General features: G+C 39.9%; 1 protein-coding gene across 1 annotated transcript in view; it reads right to left on the reverse strand.

Annotated features, from left to right (window-relative positions):
• Positions 1–301: 301 nt before the first annotated feature.
• chrm2a (cholinergic receptor, muscarinic 2a) overlaps positions 302–17,253 on the reverse strand; it is a 74,411-nt gene continuing 57,459 nt past the window's right edge. The window contains exon 4 of the mRNA XM_030720435.1: positions 302–2,129. Coding sequence (XP_030576295.1) covers positions 580–2,088 — 1,509 coding nt within the window. The 5' untranslated portion in view covers positions 2,089–2,129 and the 3' untranslated portion in view covers positions 302–579. The remainder of the gene's footprint in view (positions 2,130–17,253) is intronic.

Genomic DNA, 17,253 nt, shown 5'->3' on the forward strand with positions numbered 1-17,253 from the left:
ACACAAATGCAGAGCCAGCACACACCTACTTGTGCGCTCACACACATAATTACACAGTGATATGTACAGGTATCTACAGGTATCTTTACTGAACTTCAAACTTCTGAGGTTTGTAAATTCAGTCAGCCCTATTTTCCCATTTTGAATTTTTCTTGTGTTTTCTTACAGCACAGATCTTCCTCTGCTCTTTATCTTTATTAATTTTTTTTAAATCAGCTGTGTCACTCCCTTTTCCCTGCTTTACATGCCCTTCTTTTCTTTTTGAGCATACAAGTAACCCTCTCAATAACCTTTTTTGTTCACCCCACTATCTTTCCTATCTACACTGTTTCTGCAAGACATATCTCAATGCAACTGACTTCAGCTGAATTTGTGTAAAGTGCTACAACCGGTTACTGAGAGAATTTGAAGAACGAATGACCAAATGATGGTAAATGATTTCAAAATGTACTCTTGCAGTCTTTATGATGCTTACAAACCTCTTTCACAGACACACTCATGTATTCATGGATGACACACACATTCACACTCATAGACACAGAGCTCATTTATTAGTGGTTCCTCTCAAGTGGCACGTATTTATCTGGCTGACCTAATATTCTTATATTGGCAGAGAAGAAGATGTTTGAATGTCTTTTTAAATGTGACATTGCACAGGGCGTAGCAGGCCGGATTAATGGTACTGTTGATATAGCATAGCCAGTAACCAATAGTCCACACTGTGTTGGGGATACAACTAGAGCAAAAGGTGTTAATAAGCACCATCACATTATAAGGAGTCCAGGTGGCAACAAAAGCTACCAGGATGGCCATTATGGTGCGGGTAACTTTTTTCTCCCGTGATGGCGCTGCTTTCTTCTTCTTGTTTGGAGGTTGCTTAGTCATCTTCACAATCTTCCGAGCCACGTGGTTCTGCCGCTCTGAGGTTGGGACAATCTCAACAGTGGCATTAGATGGCGTGTAGCAGTCCCCTTTGGGTGATTTAGTCTTGATCTTAATGCATGTCAGCTTGGAGCCCCCTGCCTTGGCTCGCTGACGTGTGAGTGGCTGGCTTGTCTCAAGACTGGAGTTGGCTGTGGATGGTGCTGGTTCCTCATCTTTCTGATTGGAAGCAACCACACTGCCAGATGTTGAGTCATTGGAGCTTTCCTTCTCCTCTCCAGGAGTACAATTTTCCCTTGCCACATCATCACCTTCAGTTTCTCCCTCAGCATTGGTCGAGGAAGGTCCTTTGCCATTTTGAAGTTTTCCATCATGCTGGTTTGCCCCATCAGCAGCATTCTGGCTCTGCGAATGCCCCGCATCTTCCCCTGGTACATTGTTGTTGTTAGATTTTGGAGTGTTGTTTCTCCTCTGGCCCGGTGAGAGGGATTCTGGATTTACTCCTGATGGCTTCCTGTTATCCTTCTTCACGCGGCTCTTGCTTGCTCTGGAGATCTGCCAGTATAGCTGAATCATGATGATGACAGGTAGGTAAAAGGCAGCAATCGCTGTGCCAAAAGTAACGGCAGCATTGGAAAAGAACTGGATATAGCACTCCTTCTCAGGCACAGTCCGCCCACCAACAATGAACTGCCAGAAGAGAATAGCAGGCGCCCAGAGGATGAAAGACAGGACCCAGGCTGCTGCAATCATCATTCCTGCCATTTTGGTGGTCCTTTTGACAGGGTAGGTGAGGGGCTTGGTGACACAAAAGTATCTATCAAAGCTTATAATGAGAAGATTCATGACAGATGCATTGCTGACAACATAGTCCAATGCTAACCACAAGTCGCACACCACTGGCCCCAGGGGCCAGTAGCCAATCACTATGTAGACCGTGTACAAGTTCATTGAGCACAGTCCAATAATTAGATCAGCACATGCAAGGCTGAATAAAAAGTAGTTGTTGACAGTTTGCAAGTTCCTATTAACTTTGATGGAAAGCATGACTAGGATATTTCCAATAACTGTAACCAAACTGAGGGAACCAGCCACCAACACGATGAACACCACCTCCACAGTCTTGTAGGCGCTTTCACTCTCTTCCACAACTTCTGTGTCATTGCCTTCAGAGGCATTCCAATATGTGAAATTGAATGCATCCATGGCATTTGGTCTTTTGTCGCCACCTCCTACTCAGATGGAACCTACAAGAGAACAAAAGAGAGAAGATTTGTAATAAGGTGCAAAAGAAGACTGTGATAGCTTCAACGTTTTAGTCGGCTAAAGACTTTTTTAAAAATGCAGATGCATTAGAGCTATATACTTTATTTATTTTCTTAACTGTGAAAGTTGAGAAACCCACAATAACTTCCTTTTAACTTTAGCAAGCCAAAGTATTTGCTCACATATGCTTAAACTACTTAAATCTAGCATAAATCTAAATATATATTCTAATATATATATATTCTAAAAACTACAAATTAAAATGCTAAATGACAGTGTGACATCAGAAGAACTTATCAGCAACCATACAGTTAATAGTTTAAGTCACATTTAGTAAAAATATCATATTCAATATGCTACAAAAGATATAATACCATCTTTTAACATGTAATGATATAAGCAGAGTAGATGATAATCCAGAGATAGATTACAAAAATAAATACATGTTTCTCCAAACCATCAGTATGAGCTGGACGACCTTTTCTGTTTAAAACCAGCTTTTAGCCCGCCTAAAAGCAATTCATCAGATAACAGTGACAATTCTGGCTGCACACCAATTAGCTTGATAATTGGAAGCACAGGTATCTGGCACTTGTATTTTTCATAATCAGTGCATGAATAACATCTACCCATTAGACACCTGCTTCATTATGGAGAAAAACCCCCCCAAAACAACAACAAAAGGGCCCTCAGAGGCAAAAACCTAATGCACATCAGTGGTTGATGAAAAATAAGATTATGTAAAAGCAAATTGTGGTAGCATGTAAAATGAGGATGTCACAATGACAGCTCGCCGTGCGACAGACTGGTGACCAATCCAGGGTGCATGATGCCTCTCGCCCTGTGATAGTTGTGATAGGCGCCAGCTCCACCATTACCCTGAATGAGGTAAGCCGAAGGGAGAACATGAATGGATGGATGGATTGATGGATGGCGACAGTTTGGCATGGTGATACAAATTTTCACATATAACTCAGTTTATTTAATGACTAAATACATTCAACACACATACAAACAAAGGATAAGTAACTTTATTAAATGATTCATTTTGCACAAAGGTGGGTGTTTCTTAATACAGCATATTTCAGTCAAGCTCACTGTGATATCCCTGTATGTCTGCTGATCTCACTGGCTGCTTGAGCATCCTTGCCAAAATAGAACATGCTATTTAGCCCACCTACAGTTTCTGCTGCCTCTGCATGCTGCTTTGCAACCCACCTTCACTCCAGCTCTTTCTGTGTGTACAATTTCTTAATTTCATGTTTGCTCTCATCAATACCTGCTCTTTTCTATGCGGAGGAGAGGGCCCAGGGCCCAGGGCAGAGCCATGGTTCTAAATCTTAATTGCTGCAGATGTGATCACACTGTGGTCCTGACTGAATTAAATATAGTTAAACCTGCAATGTTATCTTAAAGCATTTTAAAGCACGTACATCTTCACTGCTAAAAACGTATTTGTTTATCCCCAGTTATCAAAGCTTACTAGGGTTTTGCACTTTGAAGGATAAATTTTCAAACATATACTGTAATGCCTAATGGCTAGCTTGTGGCTTGGATTTCTGTCCTTTTATGTTTTCTGCATATTTTTCCAAACCTTTATATTAGTTGTTGATAGCTGTTTTAAAAAAATCACTATTCCTTTAAAGCTATGCAATGTTAGTGCATGCATTCTTAAAAAGAGCAAGGAACTGTGTAATTATACACCACACACCATCATGTTACTAAGAGTGTGATAAAAAATAATAATAAAAAAAAACTTTAAAAGGAATTATTGACAAAATTTGAGCAAACATTTAATCTTCAAAGGCATTTCCAGCTTGCCCTTAAAAATTCTCTTCATAAAGCACTATAAAATTCTTTTGATCCCCAAATGACCCAGTAGTTCTCCCTTTTAACCTTAAAGACTCACTAGTGTTGTAGACCTTGCTTTGATTTTAAAAGCACTGCTCAGAATTATGAGTAATGTGGTGTTTTGCTCCATTTTGGTTGGTGTTTTGCAGATTTTGTGGCACACTTGGTCACCTGTTGCTTTTCAGTTTGTACGTCATCAGGTTGAAGTGCTGTTTAACTCAAACTTCTCAAAGTATTCAAACTTTGTTTGGCCTCTAAACTGAAGGTTATTAAATGTACTATTTTGTTGTTATTTAAAATACTGTAATACTACCCAATAGATTTCTTGGCACTGCAATGAATATAAATCAAAGGAAATTTGACTAAAAACTGCTAGAAAAAATAACACTAACAAGTACCATTGTCCATACAGCACCTTGAGTTTAATCATACAAGACAGAAAATCAAACTGTTTGTTCATGAGGGATAAATACTAAATCTGAAAAGTGTAGACAAACTGTGCAATCTGTCTGATTTATTTGTCTAAGAACACACACCTGTGAACCTCTACAATATATAGTAGTATCATACTCTTCTACTTGTCTACTATTTTTTAAAGGTTGCATTTAAGTTCAGTCAAGTTTCTTGCTTCAATAAAGTTTAATAGTCTAATGTATCAAAAGATCAGTGACCAATCCACTCTATCACCATGCCACCCTTAACAAGTCTCAGGTAAGAGTGACGCTTCTCCAGATTGAAAGCTGTCTTGTTCAAGATTTTGCCATTTTGGCCTAAGGTCTTTAACCGTTGAGCCGAGTGAGTAACTAGTGAACATTCACTTATCTGCTGTGCCAGAAATCCCTAATCATTGCATTAGGCACGGAGCTAAGCTTGTCTAATCCGCATAAAATGTTTAAGTCCAACGATTTACATTCAAAAACACTAACAATACAAATGGGACACACTTGTGACTTGCTTGAGCCAAGTGGATTAAGTGGATCAGTATAGATGGTCATAGCACTGTTGAGGCGGTTAACTCCCCTGGCTGCTCTTTGTCCACCTCTAACTGCCATAAGCCACATCCCCCACCTGAAATCTCTTCCACAACACAGTGAAAGCTGTGCACCAGCTAGAGTCAACTAAAGATGCACAAATCCTGTTTAAGCTCAATGCGGACAGCCATGGGTTTCCAAAAGTGGACTTTGGTGCCTAGACTTTGTTTTAAAGCTTCTTTTCACATGAAGACATTAGACACCCTTTCCAAGGAAAACCATTGACTTACTTTACTTCTAACATCGTGTTATACTTTTTGCGCCCTAAAAACCTCCCTAAACATCTTTATGTTCGCTCCTTAAGAAAAATTGAGCCATAATAGTAAACTTTTACTGAACAGAAGCAAAATCCTCTTGCTGTAGTGTGACTGGTAGAAATGCTGGCACTGCAGCCTGCTGAGCAGCAGTTCAATTGCCATCACCTGCGGAGAGCAGCAGTGGCACTCTTAGCATAGCTATCAATCATGGAGCTTACCTGCAACTCTCAGTAGTACAGTAGTCAGGTACCAGTGCATCTGACAGAGCCCAATCAGAACATGAGTGACACCTCCATTATTATGGAAAGAGATTAATAATCAGATATTTTTCATTTATGTTCTAACACTTTTTAAGGGATTAACATAATCAGTTATAGTTGAAGAAATACAAAATAAGTTTGGTGTTTGTCTTTATTAAACTTCTGCTGTGCAACTCAAAGAATTAAATGTGTGTCGGTGGATTCAGTAATCCTAAATTTGCCATTTTTGTTTGGTGTTTAAAAAAAAAAAAGGGTGACAAGTCGGTTGCTACCATGGGAGGATATGACTAAATGAGCTCCAGTATTGTTCTGTGTTCAGATGTAGGTATTCCTAGAGCTGGCTCACTAGAGCTGAAAATTGCCTATGCCCTCTGGGAAACAGAGGGTGCCAACCTCACTCTTCCACGTCTTATGTCCTCACTTTGTCTTTTCTGGTTGACTCAAGGCTGGCCAGATTTTACAGAGTTAAAAAAAATAAATAAATACAAAGTGAAGTCAGAAACACTTGGTGCATTTTTCCTTAAGTTAAAGTTTCTGTAAAGTACTTTTTCAGGTGAAAATAAATACCCACTTACACAATGGTTTTGCCAGAAACAGACAACAGGTGTCAGCTTTCAGTTCACATAGCTTCAAGCAAAAATATAAGAAACATTGTTTCCAAATGTCCCAGCAGTGTGGTTGCACTTAAACTGATGCATTTGACTGCTCTCCTAGTGTCCAGATTTCCAGTCCCCATCTCCGAGCATTGATCCCAAGCAAATCCCCGGGCACTTGCACCCTGCTTTCGGTGATTATATGCAATTTCATTGCAGGCCCTCTCCATGGGAGCGTGCAAGGTTAGGCCTTCGTTTACTTGCCATTTGCACAGGAGCATGACTGGAATGTAAAAACCCCTGCAATGCTACAGTCCAGCTAATCCACAGGGGTTACAGATTTATTTAGCCTACCTGTTAGTGGTTCTACCGTTTACTGAAATAAGCATTTTTTTTTAAATCACAATTTTACTTGCTGATTCTAAGGTCAATGCTTCTCTATTGTAGACAAAATATAAATATGTCTACTTTCTTTCTTTTTAAACAAAAAGAGGTGTTATAAGTACAGCTTCAATAAAATAAGGTAATGTGGGCAGGTTCAGATCTATCATGACTAGTATATATACAATGAAAAGCTACATCTTTTTGGATTCCTATTTGAGGTTAAGCTCAGGTTTGCCTCTTTGTAAACTAGTCTTTACAAAGACTAGTTGTCATTCAGACAGGGATACTGACAACGAGAGGAGATACACAGAGACACAGAAATGCATACAAATATTTTGGGGAAAAAGTGTAGCAGGAAATGAAAACTGTTCTGATAACAATCAAAACAACACAGCATCCCAGTGTTCTGATGAGACATGGCTACCAAACGATCCAAATCTTGCGCTGGAGTATAATTACGAATTTGCATTCATTTCCTCAAGCTCTTTCTACTGTCTCAGGGGTATCAGACTGTGAGTTATAGATCTTGACAGATGCCTGTAGAGATTCAGAGTAAATATTTATATTGTGAATGATCAAAGCTATTTGTTAATCCATTTTCAGTGATTTATTGGATATTGGATTACTAAACAAAATAGGCAAGGCATTGTCCTTGTCTCACAAACCTGAGCTAGACCTGAGAAATCCTGATAGGTAATACCATCTGCAAACTCTTCCAGGATGTTGACATGGGAAGAGACCCAGCATCTCCACAGATATCTCCACAGAAAGCATCCTGTTTAACAGTGGTTAAACTCAAGGGGTTAGTGCAGACAAACTCTTGAGAAAGTACTCTTTGGCTTCTTTTCAGTGTCATACTTAAAGTCTCTACCCAGATGTTATGACAATGGCTAATGGATGGCATCACCCACAACACTGAGAGACAAACATTCTCTTAACCAACACAGTCCAGTACAATACCCGCATCTACTTGTCAGGGTCAGGCTCTGCCTTAAGCCCTGTCCACTCAGAAAGTGATTTGCTCATTGCGTATTGCTGTCGGTGATGATTGGTTGCTAGTAGTCATTGCAGGCTCTAGTCCGCCCCTCGTTTCTTTCTACTTTGAAGGAAAATGAGAAATACGTGCCATGATTTATTGAAATGTGGAAATATATGTGGAAATACAGTATTTAAGGCAAAAACAGAGTTCTTCAACACAGCCTGAACTCTCTAAGCCAAGCTTTCTTTTAATTTCTTTAATCTTCAGAAATCGTTCTCCAGGCTTCTTGAAGGACATTCAAAGCTCTTCTTGGGATGTTGGCTGCCTTTTTATTCCGTTCTCTGTCAACATGATGCCACACTGCTTCAGTAATATTGAGGTCTGGGCTCTGGGGAGGCCACTTTATGACTGATAGTGTTCTATTGTATGCTTTTCTATCCAGGTATGCTTTTACTGCATGGGCAGTGTGGTTGGGATCACTGTCATGCTGAAAAATTAAGCCATTGCCAATCAGATGGTATTGTATGGTGGATCAGAAACCTGACTGTACTTTTCTGCATTCATAATAACATTGATTTTTTAAAAAGGTCCCCAAAACAACTGGCTGAAATATAGCCCCAAACCATGACAGACTCTTGACTGAGTTTTACAGCTTTTGTCCTCCACTTGTCTAATTTCCTCAACTTTTTAAGGACAGAATGCAAGTGCCATGCTGAGATACGCCCAATTTTCAGCTAATAACTCTTTAGGAATCACCTTTTTGGTGCAAAAATACTGTTTTGTGCTTGTCAAGCTGTGTTATCTTTGGCAAGGATTCACTATGCCAGGGGTGGACAACTCCAGGCCTCGAGAGCCCCTGTCCTGCAGGTTTTAGATGTGTCCCTGATCCAACACACCTGAATCAAATGGCTGAATTACCTCCTCAGTATGCAGTCAAGTTCTTCAGAGTCCTGCTAATGACTTCTATTTGTGACTCAGGTGTGTTGGATCAGAAACACATCTAAAACCTGCAGGACACTGGCTCTCGAGGCCTTGAGTTGTCCACCCCTGCACTACACAGTCATGTCAATCAGTGGTATCCTGGATTCTCATTCAAAGTTGCTCGAATCTCCTCCCTTGAAGGTTAGAAAAGTTTAACTCGGAACGTGCCCATTTTGTGTCACCGGGTGTTATTTCACCTGTCATCGCTTGAAGTAATTGAATGTCACTGACCTTCGGTGGTCTCTGGTGGTCACTTCACTGCTAGTTGCTTCCTGTGTGGATGAAGCTTTACACTTATACATATAGGAACTACTGGCCATCACAGATAGGGGGAAGATCTACATAAGTGGAAAACCCAAGAAGTCTACACTAAGATACTGTTTTCAGAGCATGTACAATACAGTAACAGATAAAAGGGGGATCTTAGAATGAGCTTCACCTGGGACCATAAGATGTTTTTGAAGCTAAACATCATAACTTCCAGGGTCATAGCAGAGTGCAACCTCTTTAACACAATGAGATTATGATTCACTAATAGAGTATTAACTCCTTAAAAAATGGTCATGGCTTCTCATTAAAAGTTAGACAATAGCAATTCTCTATGAGAGGATGTAATTACTGGGATAACCTCTCTTTTGCAGGTGTGACACAGCCTCTCAAACCCAGATCTCTCTAGCAGTGCTTGTGTTAAGTGGACACGAGGCAAGAGGTACTAATGGAGGGTTAACAAGCAGGAAATGACATTCAAGCGGGTGGAAAAACAAGCTGTTATAATCTGCAAATAGTCAACTACTCACAGATTCCCCAGAGAACCTGTAGGTGGTCATGTGTTACTGTGTACCAAGTGCTGGGAATGATTTCAGAATGTACACTGGAGAATTTACTTGTCTTTGAGTGCACATATTAGGAGAATAAGAATCGGTCACACTCCTCTCCATCTTTTGTTTTACAGTCATCCAAATTTAAATCAAGTGGCTGCTGCGCTCCTGTTTGATGTGTCCTGATGTCGTGAGCCTTGACAGCTTAAGGCTCACAATTATTTTACTGTGACCTTTTGATGTGCACTTCATATAAATTATATTCATACTGATTTAGTGCAAATTATCTTCAGCACTGCGGGAATGTCCTTTTAAGGTGTCCTCTATTCTGTTCAATCCCCCACCCTTGAAAAGCACACACACACACACACACACACACACACACACACACACACACACACACACACACACACACACACACACACACACACACACTCACACACCTGTTCAGAGAGGTCTATTGATATTCCAGCTACTTTGCAATAGCAGCCTCGACACCATCTGTGAAAAATGACAATGCCACATTTGACCTCTGCCGTTGTGCTCGGAAGCCAGGCCAACGACTCACTGTGACCTGACACATTCAAGCCAAAATAAGACCAACACATTTTTGAAACAAATGCAGGTCAGTGGAAAGATCTTTTACAGTTCTTGCTGCAGATGACAGTTTCAAAAGCAATCCTGTCTAGAAAATATCACAAGCCTTCTGGGATTCAAAAACACTGGAGCTAAGCCAGTAATGAATGAACAGTGTCCTCAAGCAAGCTAGGAAGGTAAGGGGGATGAGTCAATTTTCCTCCTGTCATACAAAAGAGACCCTGCAACAGCTACGACTTGATAAACACCGTCACGCTACCTACTCAAACCCTTGCTATCTTGCCTCTCACTTCACATTAAACATTTTATTTCATACAAATAATTCACCCTCGACTGAAAAACCCCGCACCATGTATCCTCTGTTGATTTGGTTTTAATTAGCAGATTTCCATATTTCTAATCATAATTGCTTCTCAAGAGTAGAGCTGTGAGCTGCTACCCCACCTAGTACAATTTCATTAGTCTGATTCTCAGTGGGGAATTTTAGGGACTTATTTTAGTGTAAGTAACATCAGATGTGTTTCCAGTGTCAGCACAAATATCCTCCATTATCCCCCATCTAAAAATACCATCATCATTATGCTTCCTAAAAAAAAATCCAGGGCAAGGAAAAAGACATCAGGGCTTGTAAGACATTACCTCTTTTGCTTTTTTCCTTTCGGAAATTGTCCCAGGTGCTAGCTAATACATGACAAACATTTTTTTTACTGGGCACCAAGGACATTTGCTGCAGCTCTCAAACAAGCTATAATCAACAGACAAACATATTAACCAACATCTGGCAGGCGAGCCGTTTCTCTGGTGAGATGCTTCACGACGCTGGCAGCCCACAACAGCCTGCGCATTTGTGTGAGGATAAAGCCCTGGAAATAATAATCTAATAATGTAAAGAATAATGCACAATGATTAGAATAGACATCATTCTTGCGACACTGTGCGTGCAGAAATTCTTTGAGCTTGAATAAGTGCATTGACATTTCCATTGCTTCTCCCATAAAGAATATGCCCACTTTTGATTATCTAATCTGTGCCTCATGTGGGCAAAAATAGAACATCAATGAATGTTCTTGCACAATACAGTGGATTCCTTTTTCCACGGCTCTTCTCATGCAGCCCTGCTGCAGCTGAGGCTGTGACTCAGATTCAGATGCGATTCCAAGGAAATGGAGCCACTGCTAAGCTTTGCTTAGGTAAGAGCACTATCATGTATTTTATAAGCGGCAATACTGTTTCTTTTCTTATTGTTGCTATTAACTAAGAACATCTCCCAAGTTATGTTTCTCCCATATGAGTGACAGAAACAATATAGAAAAGCCAGTTTCCTTTCTTAGATTGCCTCTGGGACCCTCCCCTTGCTGTCCCTGCTTCTTCATAGAATGCAAAATAATGAACTGACCTGCTCGTGTCTCCTGATAGTTTCTGGCTTATTACTGGGTTCACATAGAGAATGGACATGGATGCACTTAATCACCGAGTCTTTGCATGTATGTAGCAACCAGTGACGTGCGGTGAGGGTCGTGACTGGTGAGGCACTGACGTCATCACATCAGATTTACAAACATATAGCTTATTCACCATTTGATTGGCAACAGTTGTTTTGTTTAACATTAACATAGTCTGAAGCAAACCTTTTAGCTCCGGTGTTGGTCTTCCTTTAATTATTATCTTCTGCTTCGATTGAAAGTCCAGTTTAGAAAATTCTTTCAGTTGAGTTATGTAATCTTCAATGTTGAACATAAGGCCAAGCAACAGGAAAAACTAACTGGCCTTGCTAACTGTTTATGGTAGCTTGCCGCCGAGGAGTCGTAGAGTCCCTGGGATCACCAGCGCCCCCTACCATGAGGCACGAGAACTGCGTGCCTCACCTAGTGTCTCTTCGCAGCAGTTTCATGATCGCTCAACACAAGAATGCATTACACACACATACAGTTGTTAATGAAAAAAACAAAAAAAAAAACTGTGCATTATATACACCAGCTAAAATATAGAAATTTAGTTCATATAGTAAAAGTGTTAGAACATTTTAATAGCCACATGCAAAGGGAAAGTAATCCGGTCTCACTGCATAGCATGCCAGCACAGTTAGTAGTCATTGGCAATGACTATACTGAGCCGCACCACGGATTGCGCAATCCGTGGTGCGGCTCGCCGGGCTGGTGCCTCACCGTTCGTCTCTTAGTATTTGACCGGCAAATGCGAAAATTCAGCGATTTTGAAAAAACTAATCTAAAAATGGTGTAGTTAAATGGAAAAGAACTTTAAAATACAAATCACTGAATGAATATAACCATTTAATTTATTTTTTAATTTTATATTTCCACGATGGCAGGTGAGGCCGTGCCTCACCTGCCTCCCCTGACTGCACGTCACTGGTAGCAACTCAGGTGAAGCACTGGTGTTTCTTTTCACAGGCATTGTTCAATTAAAGCTTTAATGTGGACGCCACCATTGAACAACTGAATAGCGCCACACTGGAATGGATAGGTGTTGCAGACATAGTTCAGTTTTTTTATCTGTTGAAGAGTTTGGACAACTATGAGGAGTAAAAATAAAATATGAGGCTGCAAACAAATGGAAAGGTCACCACTTATTAAAGTGGTGCAATTTTGCCTCTGAATAATGAGACTGTATTATGCAAGCAAGCTCTCAGACTTTGTACGGTGAGTAGTTCTGATTGTTCCATGGGTGTCAGTGAGACCGACTGTAGACCCGACATTTGAACTCGGGCTGATGAGCAATTATAACTGACTCTTTGACTGGAGTGTGCTGAGCTGGATGAACAGAAGCCTGTTAATGTCACTCTCAAAGTGTCACTCTCAAAAGGTTTGAGTTTTTTTTCAAAGCATATCAAGCACGTAGGTTTTTATTGAGCCACTGAGAACAAGTCAAGAAAAGCTGTGTGATACAGGCACACAGCCAGGCTGTAGTACAAGAGAAGTTGACATTGCATTTTTTTTCCTTATTAAATAAGAAAAAGTTAATGTGCCTGTCTCTTTCATAGACTGTGTAAAATATGGAAATGCAGTAGCTTCATGGTCAGAAAAATGAGGCCGTTCTACTAGCATTCTGTTTGAAGGCCACCATAGCTGGGGTTGCAATAAGACTTGTGATCCTAGAGAAGTGTATGGGACAAAAGTAAACACTTTGTGTCACGGTCCTGCATTTTGGACTGAGGATTTTCATGTTGTGAACTTCAAATTTCTGTTATTATTTAATGTTCTGTTGGTTCTCAGTTTGTTCATTATTGTTTATTCTTGTTTGCCACATTGAGTCCTAGTTCTTGTTTCAGTTTCTGGGTATTTTCACGAGTATTCTGCCTTAGGTTTATTTTGTGTAGTGCATTGCTGTTTTCTTAGTCTCCTGCTTGTGCCCCACTGTGTCCAGTTTGTATGTTTGAGTCTCCATTTCAATAAGGAGAGATCATTAAGAAGAATTGAACGCTATTTGCTGATTAGACTCCAATGGCCCATCATGGCAGAATGGAATCCCAGCAATGATAGGAATAAGGGCAGGACCCCCCCAGAGTCTAGACGCTGGCAGTGGTGAAGCTAAAGTTGGAGGCTTGGATGGAGCATTGAATGGCTTGGGTAAGGTGGAGATGGGGAGGAGGTGGGCTGCACAAATGAGTCTGCAAGGAAGTATGATAGGTAAGCAGCAAGATTTAAAGAACGCAGAGTGGAGGCTGATTGGCTCGTTGAAGGTGGGCAAAAGAGATGACTGGACTAGAGCAGTGATGCCAGCATTGAGTTTGACAGCGTGTGAAAATGGAAGTGACATAAAGACAAACTTGCAGCCAAACACCCAGGAAAGCAGATGAGTGACTACAGACCTTCCGTATTGAACTTATGCATAAGCTTCATTTAGTTACTTCCTGTTTTGCTTTGGTATTCTGGTGTCACCTGTTCTTCATATTGAGTTCTACTTCCTTTGTCTCATCATCCCTGATTTGTTCCCACTGTGGTCCTCACCTGTTTCCTCTAACCTCATTACCTTTTGTATTTATTGTCTCAGTCTCCCCACCTCCTCTGTTGAGTTGCCCCACATTGTCTGTGTGTTCTCTAGTGTTTCTCATTGTTTCCACTCCTGGTATAATTATTCCCTTTGGCTCCTGGTTTTGCTTTCTGTTTTTGGGTCCTGCATTCTGCATTTGGGTCTCCAAACAACTACCATGTTCCACACAGCTGACTGTGACACTTTACTGCTGAATCAGTCAGGCATTCTGCTCTATAATAAATAAAAATGAAGTTTATTTTCTTAATCTTGGTCATATTATGTTTCAAAATGGAGCATTATCTGTGTTGTGAAAGCACACGCACATTGGCTAACAATGTGTGACTGACAAGTGTGTGCATTCAGCGTCCCCTGACCCTCATTGTCATATCTGTGTGTTTGCAACCGAGATGGCGATGGTGGAAAAGTTCATCTGAAGGTTTAGATTGGGACTTCAGAAACCAATGAGGTCACGGTGCTGCTGTGCTTAAGAACTTATTAGAACACCTGCCATAAAAACAAATCTCAAACGTTTTAGGAATCTTTCAAAAACCTGATGATTATCATTGTTATTTATTAGGCAAATAACAAACCAAATTAATGTGTTTATATCTAAATTTGAGCAGGCACACTGACATGTCTGATAAGTCAGAAAATAATCAAGCATAACATTCAGCAAGTAAAACTTTTTTTTTTTCTTTTAAAAAATGCAAGTAAATAAGTGTAATTTAGCATCTTATTAAAAAATTAAAATGTGCTTTTCTAATTTTTGTAAAATAGTAAATTTGAAAATTCATGGATGACAACAATAATTATATTTTGGCATTAAAATTACCATTTGGATTAAATAGCTTGTGCATACTGGTGGATTGACCATTACAGAAACATAAAAAATGGTTATGGTAATTACCAAGACTGTTAATTCAGGGTAGCTGTAAAGCTTACATTGGGTGGCGGTCTCATAAACTTGTTACTGTATGTCCAGCTTTTCTTTTGCTGTTTTTCTAATTTTTTCAAAATAGATTAGAAATCCTTTTAAAGCCAGTGTTTTGAGGTGTGTTACTTTCAGCCCATTTGTCTCAGTTTCAACAGGTCAGATCATCCTCAACAAGAACATCTGCCATATTTCCTGTGAGTATGTGAATGTTTAAAATTAATGATGATTATTTTTGTCTTTGAAATGACCTCCTTTACTTAAACTCAGTGCATGCAGTCTTGGAATTGACTCAGTGATGACTACATTTCCAAAACTGCTTAAAATACAAAAACACGCACACACTCTGAGTGTTCTACAAGTTCTCTTTCATTTTTTTTTTCTAATCAAGGAGTGAATGAGAGCCTCTGCCATTTCCCTGAGCATGATGGTGCTCTTTTGCTCACACTCTGAATCAGCATGTCTGTTTAAGCACTCTTAATCGCTCTGCCAGCATCACTGTCACCCTGCTACTGTCCTGTCCTCATTCCCCTGTATGTGTCCTGCCGGTGATGTATCACACTGGCACCATCCCTCGATAGAAAGCTGTGGTGCTCATTAAGATAAAGAAAGATAGCAAAAATGGAAAAAAGGCGGGGAAGGCGAAGGGAACGAGATAAAGCTTGTGCCTGTTGGATTTGTTCCACTTCATTGTTTCTGTATTATGCTTCCCATCCCCCTTCTCTGTCTTCCTCCTGTGATTCAGAGTTTAATGATAAAAAGCAGAGCTATGTTGCCCTTGTATAAGTTGTTCTATTTACAGTACCCGTTTTTTGCCCTAAGCCAGAAAATGATTTACACTGCAATATTGTGAAATTTTAATGAGAGTAAAGTGCTGTATACTTTAATCTCTTCTTTCTTTCTTTTTTTTTTAATGCAACACCCAAATCAAAAGCCAAGAGACTACAACAAACTGTTTCAGCAGAGTGTTATGGGACTTGCGGTCCAAAAACTACTGATGTATGAAGGCTCTCTGCGATTGTTCACTTGCAGAAAGATCTGTCTCATGCTTGTAAAGAAGCAACTTCGGCTACGTCAGATAAGACAGGAATGCAATATGCCAGAGCCAGTCACAAGTGGCCATCAGCATCCTTGGCAGTAATCTGTACTCTGAAGCCTCTTGATGTCGCTGAAAATAAAGATGACAGACGCTAATCCAAGGAAGTCAACCTTGATCTGAATAACAGATGCATCGTGACCAAAGCTCAAAGCATTCAAACCTGATGGGCTGTCAAACCATGTTGTTACAGGCAGAGAATTTTGACAGAATCCACTTATGTGACCCTCCCGATTAGATTACCATGTCACTGCTTCTCATATATCTGCTGATGAAAAGAGATTAGAAGTGGAGAAAAGCAATACGTAAATGCACTTTCTCTTTTTTCACTTTCTTTTTACTTTTCACCTCAATGTCCTGTCCAGAGTAGATTTATAATATTTTGGTACTACGTATGAGATTTCTGCTATTTCAGAAAAGTGTCCACAGCTTTGATCTATTATAAATGTCAATTAAATAATCTTGCTTTACTATTGATTCTTCTCTTTTCCCAACATATACTAATTTCTAACTGGCCACATTTTTTGCTTTCTGTCTCACGGCATCAATTTCAGATGCTGGAGGACTTCGACTGAACTTCCTGTTTCCTGCAAAGTGATGCTTGAGGTTGCACTTTACAACGTGACACGTGCACAAGTCCCGAAAAAATGACTTGGAAGTCGCAACTTGGAAGTGAGAGTGGGTTGTTTCCTTACATTGCATTGCATTGCATTGCATGAAACAGGAATTCCTAAAAGCTGCATAGTTGAATAATGTTGAGGATTTTCAAAAGAAAAATAAATATCAGAGTTTAATGTGCTGAACAGAAGGGACCACAGGGAGATCTGCTGGCATGCTGTCAGAGGTATTTAGATTTTTGCAGAGATGGAATGCATGAAGGATTCTGAAAAGCAAGATGCGCCTGCATTACATTTCATTTATTTAAAGCATCTGTTTTTCAAGTAGGTCTTGACACCAGATTGATCCAACTGACAAGCACTGCTCTCAATATTTCAAAAGCAATAACATAAATTGTCAAATTGTGTATTGCTCATAGAATATGTCACACCATTTCTGTCCATCTAATACATGGACTAAAAACAGTGGGGGAAAAAAAACACATGATGCACACGCAAACAATGCCACTGTTGTGAAAATACTGTGCAAAAGAAAAAAAGTCATGCTTTTCAAAAGGTTGTTTGAATGCAAGAATCAGTCATGTAATTAGCCCACTTAGTCTGTCCTCCCCTTGCTTTTAGTATATCATTCCCTTATGCTATGATTGACAGTTTTATATTCCAGAGAATGCATGCCACTGGACTTTTGTGCTTAAAAAAAAAAAAAAAAAAAACTCT

Source organism: Archocentrus centrarchus, chromosome 23 (genome assembly GCF_007364275.1).
Source record: "Archocentrus centrarchus isolate MPI-CPG fArcCen1 chromosome 23, fArcCen1, whole genome shotgun sequence".
NCBI classification, from domain to species: Eukaryota; Metazoa; Chordata; class Actinopteri; order Cichliformes; family Cichlidae; genus Archocentrus; species Archocentrus centrarchus.